Source organism: Fringilla coelebs, assembly GCF_963513975.1.
Source record: "Fringilla coelebs genome assembly, chromosome: 27".
NCBI classification, from domain to species: Eukaryota; Metazoa; Chordata; class Aves; order Passeriformes; family Fringillidae; genus Fringilla; species Fringilla coelebs.
In genome coordinates, this window is record NC_140053.1 from 2,840,498 (window position 1) to 2,862,516 (window position 22,019).

Here is a 22,019-nt window from a genome sequence, read left to right on the forward strand (position 1 = left end):
GCATCCCTGCACTGGGTGTTGCAACAGCCAGAGGGGCACAGGCATGGCAGGGGACTCAGAGGAGCTGCAAGATGTGTTGGTGGTCCCTGCACCACCCATGGGGACAACAGGGTCCCTAAGAGGTGACCTGGAATGGGGTGTGGCTGTGCAAGATGTGTCCTGACCCTTCTCAGCTATCTGATCTTGAGTGATTCAACCCGGTCTTTAGCCAGCTCTGGGACATGAATTCCCCCAGGGAGAGTTCCTGGGCTGCTCTGGGCTCCCTCCTCAAGGCTGTGGGAGTGGAGGGAGCAGGACTGTGGAGGTGCTGGGGCTGGAAGTGCCTCGGGTTGGGAGGGTTGGGAATTGTGCTGCTGCTGAGCCGTGGATCATCCATGACACTCCACAAGGATGTGCAGCAGCCTTTATCCCGACCCCACTGAAGAGCTCACTGATCATCAGCGTTAAACTCCAAACCAAAACCATGTCTCCTCTGGCCAGTGGATGCTGGGGATGCTCAGAGCAGCCAATGCCCCATGAGGGTCATGGGGGTGTGCTCCGAGGGGACAGAATCCCAGAATCCCAGAATAATGAGGTTGGAAGAGATCTCTAAGATCATCAAGTCCAACCTATGCCCTGACACCTCAACTACACTATAGCACCAAGTGCCGTGTCCAGTCTTTTTTAAACACATCCAGAGATGGTGATTCTACCACCTCCCTGGGAAGAGCATTCCAGTACTTTATTATTCTTTCGGTGAAAAACTTTTTTCTAATATCCAGCCTAAACCTTCCCTGATGTGGCTTGAGACAGGGGGGACACAGCCCAGGCGCTGGCCAGAGCTGCAGGGCAGGGGGTTGGGGGCCTCAAAACCATGGAGCCCTGCCAACCTGGCTGTGGGGCAGACGATGAGCTGCAGGCATCATTCCAATGTTTGGGGAAAAATAAAGAATTCTCTCTTATCTCCTCCTACATTCCAGACAGATTTCTGGAGAAGGGTTTTAAAGCTGTGTGGCCAGCTCTGCTCTCACTCTCACTTAGCTGCTCTGCTCTGATTCATTTCATTGAGTTAGAAGTTGGATTTACAAAGTAATAAATGTGTCAGAATGCAGCCAAGAATGTGTCTGGACTGGCTTTCCAGGAACGCTGGCCCGGCTGACGGCAGCGGGAACTGCTGTGTCAGGAGCAGCCACCGGCAGCTGGGGAGTGCCACAAGAACTCCCAGAACAATTTTAATCCTTTTTCTTGCACAGACCATACCCCCCTCTTCCCATCACTGTTTTAGTCACCCTTCAGTGGCGCCCTTGGAAACAGGAACCAAACTGAGCTGAGTTTGCCTGTCTGGAGGGACAGCAGCTGATGGATCCCTGTTCTGCCTGCAGCTTCAGACCATTTCACCCCAAAGTTTGGGATCCAGGATGGGGAGCAGCTGCTGGGGTAGAGCTGGGGCATGGCATTTGCAGGGTCCTGTCTGCATCACTTGGGCTTTGTTCACTTGCTTGGCCTCGCTGGGTTAAAGCTTCAGCACTGCTGTTGCTGGGCATTGCATGGGGGAGCAGCACTTTGTCCAATCTGTGGAGCACAGGGATTCTCACAGGCTTCACCTCCCAGCACCTGTGGGATCAGCTCCCTTCTAGACTCCCCCCACACCCTCTCCCCTGAGGCTGCCAGGTCTCAGGAGTTACAGAGGTGTGGGTGTGCAGGCCCCACCATCAGGGTACCAAGGATGGAGAATGTTGCTCCTTCCAGCTCTGTCCCACAGCTGCAGGGGTGGGACAGCCCAAGAGCATCGAGACCACACCTTGGTTTGCAGGACTGCAAAGAGAAGCTTTATTTGATTTCTGTGCATGGCAGGGAGCTGAGAGAAGGGTGAGAGAGGGTAAGGAGGGGGGTGATAGTGGGAGAAGGTGCTTTTGATGATCCATATGGCAAGAACACATCAGCTGGGATCTGCTTTGCTGTGCTGGGCAAGGTTTGCAGCAAAACAGGCAGTGCCTCAGTGGGCAGCCTGGGTGATCTGCTCCCGGGAGGAGATCACCTTCCCATCCTGCACCTCCTCGAAGATGGTGCGGATCTGGCGGGTGGTTACTGGCCCTGCAATGGGGAAAGAAGGAGCTGTTACTGCCAGGGCAGCAAGGAGGAAGTGTCTTAAAGATCTTAGAGATTTGTTACTACACAATCATCACCTCAGTAAACAAATATGGCACCACATTCCCACTGCTCAATTGTACAGATTCAGTCTGTTCAGATAATTTCTGACACATGTTTTTGTATATTGTAATATTTGTTTTATAATAAATTTGTTGTATTGTAAAATTTTATATATAAGTTCAAATTTTGAAAATATAATCAAATAGTAACTTTAGTAGAAAAGTAAAAGGAGTCTGTGCTAAGAAGGTGAGTGAGGGTATGAGAGCTGTGTATGATCAGAGCTTCAGCCAAGACCTGTTCTTACCTTCTTTCTGCGAGATGTAGTGGGAAGACATGCTATGGGAGGAGAACAAGGAAAAGGAGGTGAGAAACAGGAAAAAAGTGAGTAATGCCCAAGATGAGATCATTATTTAAACCCTGCCTTTATATTATGTACCAATACATGATTCAAATGTTTCTGGAAACTGCCAGCGTCCCAACTGAAGGAAGAAACTGTTAGGGGTGGGCGTGTGACACGGGAATTCAGATACCAGTGCAGCACCTGCTCCCTGCCTGGGATCACACAGACATGGAAGGATGGCAGGTGGAACCCAGGGATGCTGCAGGGCTGTTACAACCACTGGGTTGTTGTGGACTGGTATGACTAAAAAGAGAGACCCTGTTGCATGCAATGGGTCAGGGAATGGGCTGAGAGAACTCTCCAGGGATGCAGGTGGTTCATTTGCTGTTTCCTTTGCTATGACCCATCTCCTCCCAGCTGCCCTCTGTCACTGTCATATTTTCTGAAAAATCCCTTCACCAGGAATTCTTCTCCTGGGAAGCTGAGAAGCCTCAGAAAAGAAATCCTAGTGAAGGGATTTTTCAGAAAATATGCCAGTGGCAGCCCTCCCAGCGAAGCCCCTCACGCACTGGGCATCCTCTCCCTCCAGGAGCCGGCGGTACGTGGCGATCTCCTGCTCCAGGCGGCACTTGACGTCCAGCAGGACCCTGTACTCGTGGTTCTGGCGCTCCATGTCGCAGCGCAGCTCGGCCAGCTGCTCCTCCACGCCCGTGATCAGCATCTGCAGCTGGGCCAGCTGGGTGCCGTAGCGTGCCTCCGTGTCGGCCAGGGTGCCCTCCAGCGCTGCTTTCTGTGGCATGGGCACGGGCATGGGCTCAGGGGGCAGCCAGGCTGGGCACAGCCCTGCCTGCCCCTCCCTGCATGCCCAGCCCCGGTACCGTGCTGAGCTGCGACTGCAGGTCGATCTCCAGGCTCTGGATGGTGCGCCGCAGCTCCGTGATCTCCGTCTTGCCGCTCTGCAGCTGCTCCGTGTTGATGGCCACCTCCCGGTTCAGCTCTTCCGTCTGCAGCGAGGCAAAGCCGTGCCCTCAGAGCCCTGGCAGCAGCCCCAGCCCCAGCCCCGTGCTCAGCACCAGCTCCTCACCTTGCTGAAGAACCACTGCTCGGCGTCCCTGCGGTTCTTCTCCGCCAGGCTCTCATACTGCTCCCGCATCTCCGCCAGGATCTTGGTGAGGTCGATGCCAGGAGCAGCGTCCATCTCCACGCTGATCTCCCCACCCACCTGCCCGCGCAGGGCAGTCATTTCCTGACACAAAAAGAGAAATACATCATCATGCAATCCAAGAACCAGCATGCAAAATGTTCCTCTTGAGAGAGAGCCCTTGCGGAAAGCGAGCATTTGGGGGCTGATCAAAAGGGAGCTAACTGGGATATTTCCTCCATGACCACAAATAAAATAATTCAAATTCTTGTGAAATCCCCACTAGAGTTAATTCTCCAGAGAATAAAGCAGTGCCTGTAGCTGGTTCTTTCTCAGGGAACAGACCTTTCCAGCCAGAAGCTGCAAGGGTTGTTAATAAACCTCTAAGAGCCACAGTGGGTATTGCTGATGTGGCAAGTGGTGAATGGGATTTCCACAGGCTCCAGGGAGGATGTGCTGCTGTCCAGAGTGTATCCCCTCTGCTGCCTCACCAGCACTTCTCACGTCCTGCCCAGCACTTCAGAACTCAGCATAGCCTTAAAGGCTGGACCAGAACTCAAATTTCAGTGCCCGGGGTGGCCATTTTAGAGCCTGACTCTGTGCTCACCTCCTCATGGTTCTTCTTCAGATAAGCCAGCTCCTCCTTCAGATTCTCAATCTGCATCTCCAGGTCAGCTCTGGACAGGGTCAGCTCGTCCAGGACCCGGCGCAGGCCGTTGATGTCGGCCTCCACGCTCATGCGCAGAGCCTGCTCTGACTCAAACCTGGGGACACAAACACACTCAGCAAAGCTGCACCAGCCCCTGCCAGCTGGGCACACAGCACCTCTCTGTGCCTCCACACTGCTCTGGGCATCATGGCAGTACTACATGGCCCCATTGACAATTTTCCTGGGGGAAGTTCTGAGCAAAGTGGGGGTAAACTGATAAAAAAGTGCCCACCTGAGTCTGTAACATCACCCTGCTCCAGGCAGCACCAGGCCTTGGTACTGGCCCTGGGCTCTGTGGAGTTGCCCTCACACATTAAGGGCACAGTGAGGCACAGAGCAAGAGATAAACCAGCAACAGGAATAAAATAGTGGGTTTGGAAGGAATCAACATAATCCCTCTCGTCCTGTAAGACTGAGAGAACCATCAGTCTTACACTTGGAAATTGCACCCCTTTTTGAAGGCTTTGCTTCTACATTGCCTTTCTGGGGTTTGGGTGGGATTTTCTCCTCATTTCATGAAACTTCCCTGCATACTTTGCTCCATTTTTTCCAGAAAAAGTGTCTTACTTAGTCCTGAAGTCATCTGCTGTCAGCCTGGCATTGTCAATCTGCAGCAGGAGGTTGGAATTGTCCACTGTGGCCGTCAACACCTGGGCAGTGAAAGATAAAAGAGTGTCAGGAATTCCTCCTGGCTGGGTGTTGGGACAGGAGCAACACTTTTGGGGAAGTTTGGCATTTCCTTAGCAGAAGCCTGGAATCAAGACAAGTGAGATGCAGCTGGTTACTCCATGACCTCCCTTTCCAAAAATCCATCAGTAAGTGTTTCAAAAGGCAGTGAGGCCACATAAGATGTGTGAAATCTGGTGGTGGACTTTGTTCCTATCCTCCAGGGCATGTGCTGCTTGTGGAAAGGTCAGTGGGGTGTCTGTGCTTGTTACACCTTATTCTGAGATGGATTTAATTGGTTGGCAGCAGAAATGGAGCAAAAGGCAGTGAGCAGGTGCCTACAGATTCTGATTTTCATATTACCAAAGCAGGAGCAAATAACCCATACTGGGAGGGGAATTCTGTTGAGGAGAGGGGGGGGGAAATGAGGTCCCTGCATCCTTTGCCAGCACTCCTGCAGCTCCAGCTGTCCACAACTTCTGGAATCCCTGGGGGCAATTCATACATGGGAAGTAACAGAGAACAACGTAAACTCCAAAATGGTGTGCTGGGACACAAATCAAACAGAGAAGAATCCCCCCTGAGCTGCCTGGGCTGGGAACTTTGTACCAATTCCAGCCCTGGGGCAGCAATTGCCAAAAGAGGCAAAAAACTCGTTATTGGTCAGTTCCATCTTTTTATCATCTAAATCTCCTCAACAGGAGGAGCTGAAACAAGTTTGCAAATTCTTTGCCTGAATGTTTCCAAATATGACATCAGTGTTTCACAGTTTGCCCACAGCTGCAAATTTCCCTGCACCTTAATTTTAAACTCCCAAGAACTCACATGATCAGTGCAGACTTGTCTGTTTTCTTCATTTTTGTCTTACATCCTCTTAGATCTGTTCCTGCCAGTGAAAGCTGCCACATGTCCCACTCAGGAGGAGGTAAACAAAAGCTGACATTGAGACATCTCTAATTTCCCACCTGGCACTCCACACATGCCACTGGGACACTTTTTACGACATAATTAGTGCTGACTAATTACAGAAATAACAGTCATTGTCTCTGCTTCCTCTCTGACGCACGACATCCCACTGTGATATTCCCAGCATCCTGCCTTGTTCCTGAGCTCCTCGATGGTGCTGTAGTAAAAAGGATGGCAGGAGGTGACAGTGTGGCAGCAACTATCATCAGGTAACCTGAATCCATCTGCCTCCTTTCCTGCCCCATCTTTCTCCCTACACCAGAACAGTCAACAGAAACCCCATTCTGGAGCCTGGTGATCTGCTGTTGATAGGGACTGTTATTCCAAAGCTCTGCTTCCCATTTCACACTAATTCCCTGCTCTTTGATCAACCTCTCCCCTCCAGCTGTTACGAACAAGGCCCTCTCTTCACGAGTGACTTTGATGAAGATGCCACGTTCATCCCAGCATCCTACCTTGTTCCTGAGCTCCTCAATAGTCCTGTAGTAGGGGCTGTAGTCACGGTCAGGACCAGGTCCCTGCTTCTTGTACCACTCCCTGATCTTCACCTCCAGGTCGGTGTTGGCCTCCTCCAGGGCTCGCACCTTGTCCAGGTAGGCGGCCAGGCGGTCGTTGAGGTTCTGCATGGTCTCCTTCTCCCCCGCCGGCAGGATGCCATCGCCGCCTCCAAAGCCTCCAAATCCCCCTCCAAAGCCGGCCCCGAAGCCGGCCCCATAGCTGCCCCCAAAGCCCCCGCCCAGGGCCCCTCCTGCGCTGCTGCAGTAGCTGCCCCCGAAGCCGCTGCCGAGCCCCGAGACCACGCGGGACGAGACGGAGTAGCTGCCGGAGCCCCCGTGCACGCTGGGGGCCCGGTACCCTCCTCCCCCGACACGCACGGAGGACAGCCTGCTGGAGCCTCCCCCCAGGCTCCCGAAGCCCTTGAGGGAGGTGGACGAGGAGTATTGCCTGACAGTGGTGCTCATGCTGGAGGCTGGAGGTGCAGACAGAGGCGGCTCGGCAGCGCAGCAGCAGCAGCGAGTGCTCTCTCCCCTGCCTCGGGGCCCTTTATAGCCCGGCCAGGAGGCGTTGCCGGCGCCTTTCGACACCCCTGACAGCCAAAGCCAAATCCCAGAATCATCATTTTCCTCTCCTTGATTTCACATCTTTTGTCACATCCACCAGGTAACACTCTGGCTCACATGGGACCTTTTTCCTCTTTGATTCCCAGCGCCTGGCGTGGCGCAGGTCCCTGCTCGGGGCTATGTTTTGGCATTCCCAGTGTCCATTCCTGCTCCACCCGCTGCTCCCTCATGAAGTAACACAAGTGAATCCTCTGTTATCCGCCAAGTCACCTGCAAGTATCATTGCAAAAATCTACAAATGTGTTTATTTGTTTCATAGAGTCTAAAGCCAAGGAAAGCTGCTGCTTAAGAGCTCTGTGCATCCATAATCTTTACATGGGCCAAGCCAAAGCTGGATGGAAACTTTCCTGTCAGGACCTTTACTGCAGGACAAGCACAGACCTGGCAGGATTTGTGTTCTGATACAGGATTTGGCAGAAATCTTATAGCTCAAAAGAGAATAAACTCCAGCAATTTCTGCTTATGTACCAGCCTGGGCTGAATCTTCCTACAGAGACTGGAAAGTCCCTACAGTGGTGGGGTTTCAGTCAGTTTAAAGGGTGGATGAGTAATGTTTCCCAGTGGTACCTGCTTTGCTCCACCACCTTTCCCAAATCCCATAGAAACTGTCTGCAACTTCTAAAAAATGTATAGAATCTAAAAAATCCTGTGCCACAATTTCTGCTCTCTCAACACCGAGGCAAGGTTTAACGCTTAAACATTCTAAATCAGAGGAGGGGGACTGAAACTCCACCAGACACCCACAGCCAGGGCAGGTTCCTTGCAATTCCTGATGGGAAGAGAAGGATCAATCCTTATCGATGGGAAGAGTAGGATAAATCTTTATCAGTAGGAAGAGTATGATCAATCCTTATCAGTGTTTGTCCTCTAGGCTTTTTCCTACAGATTTGCAGCTGAAGACAGCAATTCCAATGGTAGCAGGAGCAGCATCACCTCTATCAAAACTGCTGATGGGCAAAGCTCAACACACCCCAACCCTGCAAGCACCAAGGGTTTGATCCTGCCAGCACAGAGGGGAGGGACAGTGCTGGCCACACCTGCCCCAGGCTACTGAAGGACTGAGCAGAATGATTACAGCAACATAGCTGGACAGGGATTGGCCTGAAAAAAGCAGCAAAGAAGCAGGAAATGTGGGACTGCTCTGTTTTATTCTTTCTTGGAGAAAAAGCCCTTCGCTGATGTCACGCCAGCTCTTGTTGTGTGCAGTGGAAAATCGCACACCCAGCCCGGCCTGCCTGGCTCCAGCCATGGCATTCTCAATAAAAGAAGTTATTTTAGCTTTTCTCAGAGGTGCCTGTGAGGTAGTGAAGGAGTTATAGGGATTAGGAACCCTTTTGTGCTCTCGCTCATGTTGTGATCTCCTTCCTTCCCAGCCCCCTCCGGCTGTTTTCACATTATAATGCACTAACTGATTTTGGAGGTGCTCAGATGTTCCCAGAGCCTCACCCTCGATAATTCATGGTGCCTCCTTTCTTTCATGTTCCCCAAAGGACACAGTAACAACAAGGCTTTATCTGCCTCCTGTTAGATCTCAGGACTTCACAGCAGTCACGCTCCCTTCAGCAGCTCCAGGGGTGTGGGGTGACTTTCTGGGCAGCCACCAAGCCACAGCTTAACAAGAGAGAGACTCTGGATCCTCTCACTCAAAGGCTCTGCTCCCTGGGCAGCACTGCCTCACACCCATGGACTTCAGATTTGGAATTTGGACTCCACAAACTGCAAAACCTGAGAGGTTGGAATGGCCATGTTCCCCATCCCTCATTGAGCTGGGGAAGGAGGGACACCTGGGCACAACCCAGCGCTGGCAAAGAGCAGAGTGAGCAGAGGACAGTGCTCAGCTTCCAGCACCATCCTGGTGCAATCTGGCAGGGCCAAGATCAGAGATCAGCTGTTCCTGGCACATTTCCCTCTGCACTGGGGGGTACAGGATTGCCCAAGAGCCATCGTGTGCGAGCTGTGCTCCAGAGCCATCCTGGGCCACCCCTGCTCCCAGCTCTTCCAAATGTGCTCACTTTGCTCATGTTTGCTCCAGCAAACACCCTCCTGCTCCAGGCAATTCCCTCGTTGGCCCTGAGCCTCCCACATGGGCTAAAACCTGTGCTGGGAGGTCTGGCCCCCCTCAGGTCACCCTCACATTTTAGGCCAAGCTCCAAGTCAGCCTGAAGGTGACAACTGCCCTGACATGAGGCAAAGCTCTTCCACAGCCCACAGGAAGGGGACACCTGGCCTTTTCACAGCTTTTCTTGTATATTATCACAACCTCAGCCCAGGTTTCAGTTCTTTTACCATGTCACACAGACAATCTGGAAATTGGCCTGCAGTATCAGCTTTTCCCTGGTCTTTTCTGACCAGTGCTCTTGCTGACTGAGCTCCTGAACAACAATCCCACACCAGCCCCACTCTGACACCAGGAACCCTCAGCACAGAGCTCCCCTGTGCTGGCTGTGGATGGGACATCAGGACAAAGAGGAGCAGTTCTGCCTCAGGTATTTCATGCTACCAGAAGAATTCAATCTCCCAGGCTTTCCTGACTCACTCAGCCACAACAAATTCCCTTGAGATAAAAGAAAAAAAAGAACATCATAATGCTCAGGAGATGGTATCAGAGTCTGTTCCAGCAAGAAGCACTCTGGAGATGCAATCTGTGCCTCGTGTGCTGCAGCAGGGAGGAAAGGACTGAACTCCTTGGTTTGCATTGGAGGGGAGGTGACATTTCCTGCTGGGGTGACCACAGTGCTCAGAGTGGGGAGAGCTGCTGTGAAACCGCCAAGGTCAGTGTGTTGCATTTACCTCAAACAATAACGGCTAATTGTGCTTTTAATGTCATGAATAAGAGCTAATTAGGAGTCATTGCATTTTCCCTGTGGGCCAGCTTCTCCCAGTGCCTTCCACAGCAATTCCCAGCTCAGTGGGAACTCACTGAGGGTTGCAGATCTGGGAAAGGAGCACTCCTGAGTGTGAGAAATGGCAGGCACAGGCTCTACCCTTGCTGACGGGTTTGCTCTGGAAGTCTCAACAACACAAAATAGGTAACAAATATATCAAGGTGTGGAGTGACACATGATGTCTTTGTTTCTATCTCAGCTGTCGATTCTTTACCATCTGCCAGGACGTGTCCTGACGGCCCCCCCACATTATCTGGAAAAAGCCATCCCAGCTCCTATTACCATGAAAGGAAACCGTGCTTGTGTGTGTAATGGAAACTCCCTCTGGGCTGCCCGGGGCTCAGTGCCATCAGCCAGCCTGCCCAGCCCGAGCTGCAGGGTGGGGGTGATGCCACCCCCTTTAATCCCCTCCTTCCCACACCAGGAGACTGAGATGGACAGCACAGCCCGGTCCAGCTGCTGCAGAGGGGAAGAGGAGGCAAAGGAGGCAGTGGGGCAAGGGAAGGACAAGGGGAGTGACTCTGTATTGTCCCTCTCCAGGCTCCAAAGTGCAGCAGTGAAGCCAGATATTGCTGTGCCACTGGGACCCTCCAGCTGCCCACTGGCGGCCCCGTATCAGGGCCACTCTCCTCTCCTCTCCTCTCCTCTCCTCTCCTCTCCTCTCCTCTCCTCTCCTCTCCTCTCCTCTCCTCTCCTCTCCTCTCCAGAACAGGTTGATGTTCCTGCATTTGGGTCCTGAGTAGTTTGCAGAGCATCAGGCGAGGTCCCAGCCCTGTGTCATTGATGCCACCTCCCCCAGTGAGGGCCATGCTGGGGCACAGCCCTGCTCCCCAGCAGAGCCCACTCTGTTCTGGCACAGGCTGTGCCAAGGAGATCCTCCCAGAGTGATTCCCAGGGAATCAGCACTGCTGACACAGCCAGTCCATAGCTCTGCTGCTCATCCCAGTGGCCAGGCAGCGTGGGGCTCTCCCTGCTGCATTCAGGGATCATGGGCCCATCTGCCATGACATGGTCTTTCCACAATTGTTGAAGCTCTTCCCTCCAGTCCCACTGGAGCTGTTCATCCTCATGGCCAGCCAGGCACTGTGACACTGTGGCACTGTGACAGCCCCAGGCACTGCCAGCCCCCCCCAGGCTGAGCACGGCCTCTCTGCTGGCACATCTTAACCAGGAGGATGCTGAACAAGCTGGGATCACCAGTCCAGTCTCCAAGGGCTGGCTCAGCCCTCCTGCCTCTGCCTGGGGATGAGGAGCTCACTCCAGCAAGCTCAGTGCTGAGCAGTTTGGCTCCCTGCAGGCTGTCTCTGGTGACATCCTCACCCACACAGTGACAGTGTGCAGAACCAAGACCAGGCCTGGGGATTCCCTTGTCCAGAGCCCAAGGACAAGCTGCTCTGATGCTGTGTGGGACCAAGGCTCTCCCTGTGAATCTCCCCAAGCTGCAGAGGTGTGACCAGAGGAAGAAGGACAGATAGACACACCTCAGGGCTTGTTTTACTCAGAAGAATATTTTTATGTCTGAAAAGAGCCAAAGTCTCCAACCACCAGGAATTGCTTGAGCTCCATCTCCATGACAAACTCCAACTTTTGGAGTTTCCCACGTTAGCTTTTCAGCATCTGTCTTCCAGGTAGCAGCAGCTCTTGCATTTTCTCATGTCTCATTCTTCGGTGTGGCAATACAATCACACCCTGTCTGCTCATTCTTCTCCCCTCACTGAGCATGGCAGGAAGCCACATGAACATTCTGCTGACTGTGGGCAACAAACAGCAGCTCCCACACTCATCCTGCACCCACACCACCCCAGGGCAAGGTCTTCAGCCAGATGGGAATCCCAGCTTGGGACACCCGTGACGTTGGTGGTGGGGTGAGGGAGGAACCAGCGCTGCCCTGGGGACGCTTGTGCTCACAGAAGGGAATCGTGATTTAAACCCCACTCTGGGGTGAGGCCAGTCACACCAAAGGACCCCAGGGGGATGTGACAAACCTGCTGGTGGTGACAGGGACTCCACCAGCCCTGTGACTCCTCCACAGGAGCCTCTGCTGGCATTAAGTGCCCTCCTGCATCCAGGCCTTGTCCTGGGCCCATGCAGACCCTTCCCAGCAGCACAGCCCTGATGACCAGGACGATGGGCAGGAGCAATGGGAACAGCCCCCACAGACTGGGATTTCCAGCCCCCACAGACTGGGATTTCCAGCCCCCCACAGACTGGGATTTCCAGCCCCCACAGACTGGGATTTCCAGCCCCCACAGACTGGGATTTCCAGCCCCCACAGACTCTGATTTCCAGCCCCCACAGACTCTGATTTCCAGCCCCCACAGACTCTGATTTCCAGCTCTCACAGACTGTGATTTTCCCCCAGGGGAGCCCCTCTCCTCCCTGGGACCACAGCTCTGGTCTCAGTCCCCTCTGGCAGAGAGGGCTGTGGCCTGGCCCCTCAGGGAGGACACACTGTGTGTTCTGGATCCTTCCTGCCCTCCCTGTCCCTTGCTCCTCGAGGGCTGATGGTTGTGGCAGGTGTTGCCTGTGAGACTGCACCATGGCTTGGTGAAGCAGGGCCTTGTCACCTTGTGCACTTGAGGGGACAAAGGGGCCGTGTTCCCAGGAGGCCACCAGAGCTGCTGGGAGGGGAAGGGGCTGCCCAGCCCTCGTGCTCAGGAGATGTACCCCAGAGCAGTCCCTGTAACTGGGCTGTGCTGTCACTTCCCACACGATGGTAATGACTTGGCTGCTCGTTAATCTGTACTTGGCAGGGAGTTTTATGAAGTCATTAACAAGACTGAAACAGTCAGTGCCTACCAGAGGCCCCTGGCAATAAACCTGCCCCATCCCCCCCTGGCTCCCCCCAAGGAGCTGAGCCCCCACCCGCAGCCCTGCTAAAGCCCCTGTCGGGACCCCATCCCCGCTGCCGCTCCCTCGCCTTGCCCACGGCGCTCCTGGCCAGGGAACACTGCTCCACCCCGCAGCTCTAATGACACTAATGATTTTCTGAACACGAGCTGGGAGTGCAGAGCCAAGGCCCATGGCTGGCAGGAAGTGATGGCTTGCCTGGGCCTGGCACACGCTGGCCCTGCTCTCGCCCGGAGCGCGGCGGATTCTCCGATACGTGGCAGTAATTAATGCTGCACTCCTTAAGAGATTCACCTCTGTTATTATTCTGTTAATCCGAACCCCTGGCTCAGCCCAGTGCTGCAGGACCAGCGGGTGCTTGGGATAAACTCTGCACCCTGCTCAGTGCATGGATGTGGTTCTGCACCTCCAGGGCTGGGCTGAGACTCTCGGGCAGAACCACATGTTGGGAGCCCCGGTGGTGCCAATGGTCCCGCTGGTCCTTGTGCCCCACTGATCCTGGTGGTCCCAATGGTTCCAGAAGTTCCCATGGCCCAGTGTCCTGGTGGTCCTGGTGTCCTGACGGCTCTGGTGGGACCTATGGGCCCAGTGGTTCCCATGCCCTGGTGGCTCAGTAGTCCCGGTGTCCCGGTGGTCCTGGCGGTCCCAATGCCCCGGTGATTGGGAGCCCCGGGTGCGATCAGACTGCAGCTGGGCATCTGGGCTGGGACCTGCCCTGGGAACGGTGCTGGGATCCCGCTCTGGGCTGTCGGCTGGGGCAGAGGGACCCGGGGGGACCGGTGGGGCCGGGAGGATCCGAGGGTCCCGTAGGTACCCCCAGTGGGATTGGCTGGGATCGGGGGTACCCGGTGGGAGCGAGAGGACGGGGGGTACCCCGTGGGGCACCCCGTGGAGCCGGGAGTATCCGGGGGTCCCGGTGGGAGCGGGCGGGACAGCAACAAAGAGCGCCCGGGAGCGCCGGGCCGTGCCCGGGGGCGCGATCGCTGCGCACGGGCGCCCCCTGCTGGCAACGGCGGGGACGGGCACGGGGCGGAGCGCGGCGGGGACGAGAACGGGAAAGGGGACGGGGACGGAGACGAGAACGGGGACGGGAACGGGGACGGGAAAGGGGACGGGGACGGAGACGAGAACGGGGACGGGAATGGGGACGGGAACGGGGACAGGGACGGAGACAGCAACGGGGGCGGGAACGGGAATGGGGACAGGAATGGGGACGGGGACAGGGACGGGGACGGAACAGGGAGGGAACGGGAACGGGAACGGGAACGGGAACGGGAACGGGAACGGGAACCGGGACGGGGCAGTTCTGGGTGCTCAGGGGGTACCAATGTGTGCAGAGGTGTGCGGGGGGTACTGGGGTGTGCAGGGGTGTGCACAGGTGCCCTGTGGGCAGCCGATCCCTGCCTGCTCCTGCCCCCGGTGCCGGTGCCGCAGAGCCGGGGCGGGTGCTGAGCCAGCACCTGAGTCCGGCCGGGCAGAGCCGGGCGGAGAGGAGAGGAGAAGAGCGTCAGCAGGTGTGTAAGGTGTGTAAGGTGTGTAAAGTGAGCACGCTCGTGCAGTTCTGACGCGCACCCGAGGCTGCTCCGCACACACAGACTACGGGAGGAGCCCCTGTGGCACCGGGCACTGCCGGGGATCACGGGCCTTGGCAGTGTGGACTCTGCTCTGCCCCAGCGCCGTGCCTGTGACCAACACCCAGGAGCACAGCACAAGGGTGAGAGCCCGGCCTGAGGGAACTGTGCACTCCTTACCGAATGATTCCCCCTCACCCTGAGCCCCTGGCCCTTAGATGTCACTGAGCACTGCTCCATGTCTATCTCCTGCTCCATGCCCAGCTGCACAAGCTCCCCTGAGATGGGTCAGACCCTGTCAGTCCTGTGCAATGGGCCTCAGTTTTGACAGCCCCATGAGCAAAGACCCTTCAGAATCTACCAGCCCACAGCTGCCAGGAATATGTGCAGTGGCCCAGTGACGATGTGCCAGGGATGATGCCAGTAGAACTGGTCAGGGTGAGGGACACCAGGGGGCTCAGACCCCTCACAGAGCCAGGGAGGCACCTTTCTCCTGGGACTGGGACACTGCTGGGATGAAGGCAAGGCTGTGTCCCCGGGGGGAGAGCAGTGTCTGGCCGTTCAGTCACCCCATGGCATGTCCAGGCTGGAGAACACGGGGTCCCACACTTGCATGAGCACCCCCCCAGTGCCTCGCTGCCCCCGCGGTCCCCGTGAGTCACAGGATGCATTCCTGGGGCAGGAGGGGACATGTGAGCTGCAGGGACAGGCTGGCTGCGTCATCCCCCCTCGCTCCCATGCCCGGGGCCGGGGCGGCCCAGCTCCAAGCTGAAACTTGTCTGACAGTAATTACAGGGGAGATGAGGACTTCAGAGGATTTACATTCCTTTTGGGCCACACCTGGGAAAGAACTTTCACCATCAGCCAGTTCCTGAGAAATAACTTTCCACCTGCGTGGCCCAGCCACAGCCCTGCCCAGGGAGCCCAGTGGGACTGGGGGGCTCCTGCCAGCCCCATTTTGGTTTTGTCTCTCTGCAGAGAGCCCCAAACCCCCCTGCTGTCCCTAGAGCTCCTGCAGGACGGGGTGCTGGTGCTTTCTTTCCCTGTGTGGGGTCAGTGCAGCTCAGTGCCCAGCATGGCTGGGGTCTGACCACCCTTCCCTGGGGGTCAGAGTGGGTGGTTGTGGTGACTGGAAGCAGGGGATGAGGGGATTGCACCAGTGTCCCCAAGAGATTGGAGCCACATGGATGGCCAGTCAGGGCCTTCAATTGGTGCCTTGTCACCCTTCGCCTTTGCTTAGGCTAAGGACAGCTCCCCAGTGCCTGCCTGGGACCCAGGGCATTGTGAGGAACTGGGGGACTCAAGGGACACATGAGACTCACTGGGTGAGGGGCCATATCTGCTCAGGGCATTTCTGTCACCCCCAGCCAACACACAGCCCCCCCAAATTACAGACAGGGCTGGACCCACTGAGCCCCTTGGACACGTTCTGTTCATCTCAGATGCTTAACCAGTTGGGAAAGACCTGAGATCCCCCCGTTCCTGAGCCTCTCCCTGTTGCCCATGACCATGGACAGACACAGGCAGCCAGTTCCTGGACCAGCTTTGCCAGAGCCTCCTCCTCCAGCCCCTGCTGCTTCCCACCCTGTGCCACTGACCCCCTGTGGGATCCCAGGGAGGCTGGAACTGCTCTCCTGCCCCTGGCAGGGCTGTGACCACTGCAGCTCTGTGGCTCATTGGCAGCACCAGGGACACAGGTGAGCCCAGCCAGGCCAGTGTGGCACAGGGCACAGTGTGGCACTGCCATGCTTCATGTCCTGGGCCTGGCAGTGCAGCTCCCCGTGCAGGGTGAGTCCCACGGCCAGGGCTGCCCCACGTTCACACCGTGGGTCCCTGCCTGTGTCCCCTCTCCGTGTCCCGTGGTGTGGCACTGCCACAGCAGCCCTGTGGGGGTTCAGAGCACTGTGTTTGCAGGGTCCGGGGCTCTCAGCTGCAGCCCAGCAAGGGAAGAGGGGCCATTTCAGCCTCCAGCACATCCCAGGAGCTGCTGGGAACTGGCGGCGTCAGCACCGCACCGAGTCCAAAGGTGTTTTGCAAGCAGAAGGGCGCGGGTGGTTTCCTTATTTGGCACACCTGGCTGGGGCACACCTGGCTGGGGCACACCTGGCTGCGGGCACCGCCTGGCAGCGCCAGCGAGGGCGGCGGCGCTGACGCGGGGATGGGAACGCGGGCAGGACCCGCCTCGCTAATCACAGCCCAGCGCTGGGCGTGGGGACAAGCCGCGGCAGGGACGCGGCCCCGGCAGCCAAAACAACGCCGGTGACACGCCTGGAGCTCAGCCAGCACCGCCAGCCTGGGGGTCTCCTGTCCTGGGGCCGCTGGGCAGCCCCTGTTCCCTGCGCCGTGGATGTTTCCAGCGAGGCTGGCCGGCTCAGGAAGAGCCCCTGAGCAGGGGAGGCTGTGGTGGGGAGTTTATTCCTGCTCCTGGTTCAGGAGTGAAGGAAAAAAGAGAAATGCAACCAGAGTCTGCCCTGGAGCAGGGGGACAGTCGGACAGCCAGGCAGTGCCCGCTTCTGATCTCAACCCTACAGGGTTTGAGCACCTGGCCCAGCCTGGCAAGAACCTGCTGTAGGGTTGGGAGGTTCAGGGCCAATATTAGCCTTGGCACCCCAGCCCTGGCCTTCCCTGTGCCCCCCAAATCCACATGACCTGCCAGCCCTTCCTGCCCCACGCTGGTTCAGCCACTGTGGCTCTGCCTCTGGCAAGTGCAGGACTGAGCCTGTGGCACAAGCACAGCAGAATCTGGAGCAGGCTGAAAGGCTCCATCTTGACCTGGTTTTCCCAGGAAGCTCCATGCCAGGGGCTGAGTACAATGGCCGCAAACACAGCAGCTGAGCAGTGTTGTTCCATGGAAATGCCTCTGCTTAGGGGTCCCTGCATCTCAGAACCAAAAGAAGGGGCTGTCACCGAGCGGCTTTACAGCCCCAAGCAGTGCCTGCTGTGGTTTCCCTGTCCCCCTGCCGGGCTGGCACTTGCTGGTTACTGAGATAAGGTGACCAGGCAGCTCTGGGCTAAACACACTGCTCCTGCACCTTCGGGGTGCCAGGGGAGCCCCAGGAGTGTGCACAGGCACAGGGGGCCAGGCAGCTGCACAGCATGGCAGCAAACACGAGCTGTGTTTGCTGAGCACCCCAGGGGCTGATGTCCCCTCGAGTGTCCCCTGCCACTGCAACCTGTGCCCTTCCCGGCCAGCCTGTCCCAGTGCCTGCCTGGGCTTTGGGGACGAGGCCGCTGGGACCCTGCAGCGGGGCCATCCCACCCCCTGCCCCCGGCCTGGCAAGGGAGTGCCCCGGCCGGGTGTTTTGTAAGAGGCAAATCCCTGCAGTGCCAGCATCGTGCCAGGACGGGCGGCTGGGGCCGGGCTGGGGCTGGCAGCGCGGCAAGGAGCGCTGGCCCGCGGCCAGTGTTTGGCCCTCGGGGGTTGGTGTAGGCGGGGAGGGGATGACTGTGCCTGGCCGCGGGGCAGGGAAGGGGCCGGGCTGCGGCTGGAGCTGCGTGGGGATGGATGTGCTCACACCCCGCACAGGTTTTGCCTTGTAAGTGAAATACGAACTGGAGTGAGGCAGGTGCTGACCAAGGTGTTTGGCCTGACCTGCCCCTCTGTCTGCTGGAGTCAGCAGAGTGGGGACAGCTCTGCACTGTGCTCATCATTCCTGCTGCTGTTACCCCAAAAACCTCCTGGCCAGAGCTGGATTCAGCCTGGTGTCCATCCCCTGTCCCACCAGGGCAGGATCAAACACCTGAGCTGTTTGGCAGCCAGGCTGGTTCCTCCCTGGAGGGGCACAGGGGCAGTGAACAGTGCCAGGGAGGGCAGGGGCTGCTCCTCTCATGGGCTGGAGCTGCTTCTCTCATGGGCCTCTCAGCCCCCAGACATGGAGAGCTGCTCAGATCAGAAAGGTTTGTCTCCTCTGCCCTTCCTGTGCCAGCACAGGGAACTCTGCTGTGATCCCCACTGTGCCAGGCAGCACTGGCAGCACGGGGTGGGTGTCAGGGCACCTGGGAGTTGGGTCTCCCAGTGCTTCCCAGTGCATGCAGGTTGTTCCCATTGCAGGGCACCCACCATGGCAGGAAAGGGCCCAGTGCACCCATCCTGTGTCCAAAGAAGTTGCCATTGCTGGTGCTGGTGATGAGCTGGCACACGCCAGGAGCCCAGCTCAGGAGGGCCCTGTCTGGCACACAAGATTCCAGCAAAGGTTCCTTCCAGGGTCTCTTCATGGCCCAAATTCTCTCCCTGGCGTAGAGCAGGAAATTCCCTCCAGGTTGGAGGGGACCTGCCTGGCTCAGGCAGAGTGGAAGGACAAGATGAAAGCAGGGGGCAGCAGGGCAGGACAGCTGCATTGCCCTGCCCAGATGGATCATGGAATCATGGAATCCCAGAAGGGTTTTGGTTGGAAGGGAAACTCATCCAGTTCCACCCCTTGCCATGGGCAGAGACAACTTCCACTAGGTGAGGTTGCTCTATGGGCCCATTCAATGTGGCCTTGAACACTTCCAGGGATGGGGCATTGAAGATGGGTGGAGCAGGGCTGGGAGATGAGTTCTGTCTCCAGCTGGACCCCGTGTCCCAATCTGCTCCTTGGTTGTGCTGGCCAGTAAGGGAGCTGTAGGAGCTGAGCCTGGCACCTTTGCCCCTTTCTATGGCACTGGAGCGGTTCTGTGTCCCATGGCCCAGGTGTGACAAACTACAGCAAAGCAGGAGGTGCCTGGCATGTGCAAACAGGCTGTGTGGGGCTGCCAGCAGAGCTGCTGTGCAGGGATGATCCCTGCTCCCAGCACAGCCCCATGCCGAGGCTCTGAGTCAGCCCTGGCTGTGCCTGGTGCCGACAGCTCCTGAATCCATCAGGAGAGGGAATGAAGATCCTATCATGGCTGTGCCTGTCCCTCTCCCAGTGCTCAAGCTGCCCTCAGTGCCTGGTCTGGGCGCTTCCACTGCAGAAAACCCTCTGGACCAGTTGCCTGTCACTAGGCAGGGGCCAGTGCTTCCCAGTGGTTCTGAGGGTGTCTGATGGAGAGCAGAGCTGCTGCCCTGAGCTGCTCCCACCTTTGCTGGTCTTTGTGATCCCTGTTCCCATGCCAGGTTTGCTCCAGGCTGATGCCAAGGCCTCAGCTGAGAGCTTTCAGACCCCAGTGACCCCCGCAAGGTGGATGTTCATTTGATACATTCCTGGGATGTGAGCACGGAGTGATGTCTGCACAGGGCATCGACCCTGGCCAGGGGAATCCCCAAGGGTGGAGGAGAGAGCCCATGGGCATGACCCAGGAACTGGCCAGGGCTGCAGCAGGGGAAACCTATGGAATCTCCAAGATCCTGGAGAACCTCCCTGAGAGAATTCCCCCGCACGGGCCTGGAGGGACAGAGCTGAGCCGGCAGGGGCGGCTGCGCGGGCTGAGCCGGGTCCCTGCCCGCTCACCTGCCCCAGGTGTGCAGGAGCAGCACGGGAGGCTCAGCCCGTGCTTGGAGCTCTCCTGGCACCTCGCGGAGAGCAGCGGTGTCACAGGAGGGAGGGACGGGGCCCTGCCAGGGCAGGCGGGAGCTGAGCAGTGCGAGGGAGGGTGAATAAATACCCTTAAACGCAGCGCTTGTAACACACCCGGGGCCACGTCGGTGCCTGGGCTGGGTTGACAGGAATCAGGATGTGCCCCCGGCCGGCCCGTGCTGTCCCTCTGAATGTGCCACACCACATCCAGTGCCTCCATCCACAGCGAGCAGGTCCTGACTGTGGGTGGGCAGCGGCCAGTTCAACAACATCCCAGCAAATCTGGGCTGGGAATGCCAGGAATAGTTGTGTAAAGAAAGGGAAGGACTTGATCAGGGAATCCCTGCACTGCCTCTGGCCCCGTGACAGCCGGGCTCACCCTGCTGCTCTTTCCAGGAGCAGCTTAATCACCTGGGCTGACGCTGCCCGCACTGATTAATGGGATCAAATATCCGTCAAACATCCAGCTCATCCCGAATCCCCGGCCTGCAGTCACAGGGAGGCTGCAGGAAGGATGTTGGAGGAGAAAAGCTGGTTTCTAGGAATGTCCCAACCCGGAGGGCATTGCTGAGCTTCGGGAGAAGCAGTAAAGCTGAATGCCAGCATGATTCCTTCCATTCTGCTGCACTCCCCAGGTGGGCTGGGGGTGGCACCAAGACTCCCCCACCCCAGAGCACAGGGTGAAAAGGCCTTGCAGGACCCAACAAGGAGCGAGACCTGCAGTCAGCACAGGCTGGGCACCCACCAAGAGCCTCAGGAGCCCCAGGGCTGCTGCTGCAGGACCCCCACGCAGTCTTGAGCTGCATCTCCCTGGGTCTGCACACACACAGGGGTACCAGGGAGCCTGAGATTCCCGGGACTGGCAGGGCCACCACTGCTGGCTAGACCCCGCCTATAGGGATGTGCCTCCTGTTGATGGAGTGACAAAACCATCCTTTGTCCCCTCAAAAAGGAAATAAGCCCAAAAGTTTCTCTCCTCAATTAGGTGAAAAGGCATCTCACAGGACCTGGGGGACTTCACCTCAAACTTAAGGATAGCGAATTGGACAGGAGCCAAAAAGTCCTGCCTGAGCAATTTACTAGAAAAAGAACAGAACAAAGAAACCAATGGCTTTTGTGAGGTGTTCTACCAGGAGCAAGAACCTCTTGCACCTAGATTGGTTTTTCTCTGTAAAGAGTTTGTTATTTCACCTTTTATTAAAACCTTTTTGTTTCCAACACCAGCACAGAAGCCATCCTCCTGATTTAATGCCTTCTAAGGTAGCTGAGCTATCTTAAGTGTGAAATAAATCTCCAAGAGCTTATGAGACCTGGCTCGAAGAGACCCCTATTCCACCTGCCCTCACCACCAGGACGTTTCCTTGCTGCCAAGGAGCACAAAGGTCCCCAGCAGCACCCTCAGATGTCCTCAGTGAGCAGTGACAGCAAAGGTGTCACAGGACACAGGTGTCACAGGACACAGGCGGCTCTGGGCTCCCTCTGTTCCTCCTGCTGCCCCTGAACAGGCTCCGGCAGCTCCCCTGGCACGGCCCCGGCCCCAGCACCGGGGTTGGGGCGCACGGAGCCCCCGCAGGGCCCGGGGGACAGGCTGGGCTGTCTGCCAGCGCTGGGTACCAGGAGACGGCAGCAGCTGGGAGCTCCTGGCGAGCTGCTCCTGCAGGAGAGCGGCATTGCCACCTCGTGGGGAACCGAGAGCGGCACCTCCGCGGGCAGGACGGGTCGGGAACAGCGCGGAAGGATGGGCAGGAGAGTGCAGAGGCTCAGCCCAAGCCATTGACGACTGCAGGTGCCAGCTCTGAATCCTGCTCACAGCAAAAATCGGATGTCAACACTTCCCTGACCTCACCAGTGATGGGTCTGACACACACTCACCTCTTGTGGTGTTGGACCAAAGGCTCTGGGGGCCCAGTGGTGAGGACACAATCAGGATGTGTCATGTGGACTGTGCAAATCAGAAGTGACACTGATAAATCGACTCAGCAGCAGGGCCAGTCTGCCCAGAGCTGACATCAGACTGAAGGTACTGATGGTTCTGCTCGAGTGTTTGGTGTTGAAAATGAAGAGCAGCTCCTTGGACTTGGAAATGCCTCCAGCAGAAAGATGGAGTGCAAACCTCTAATTGCTTCTCCTGTCTGGCTACTCCACCGTGTGGCTGCTAGAGAC

General features: G+C 57.0%; 1 protein-coding gene across 1 annotated transcript; it reads right to left on the minus strand.

The window, feature by feature from the left end:
- Nucleotides 1-1,975: 1,975 nt before the first annotated feature.
- On the minus strand, nt 1,976-6,914 carry LOC311163465 (keratin, type I cytoskeletal 14-like; the record flags this gene model as incomplete). Its single annotated transcript, XM_084222321.1, has 8 exons — nt 1,976-2,073; nt 2,435-2,466; nt 3,040-3,260; nt 3,349-3,474; nt 3,555-3,716; nt 4,219-4,375; nt 4,888-4,970; nt 6,408-6,914. 8 exons carry the CDS (start codon nt 6,912-6,914, stop codon nt 1,976-1,978), a joined length of 1,386 nt encoding a protein of 461 aa, XP_084078447.1.
- Nucleotides 6,915-22,019: the final 15,105 nt, after the last annotated feature.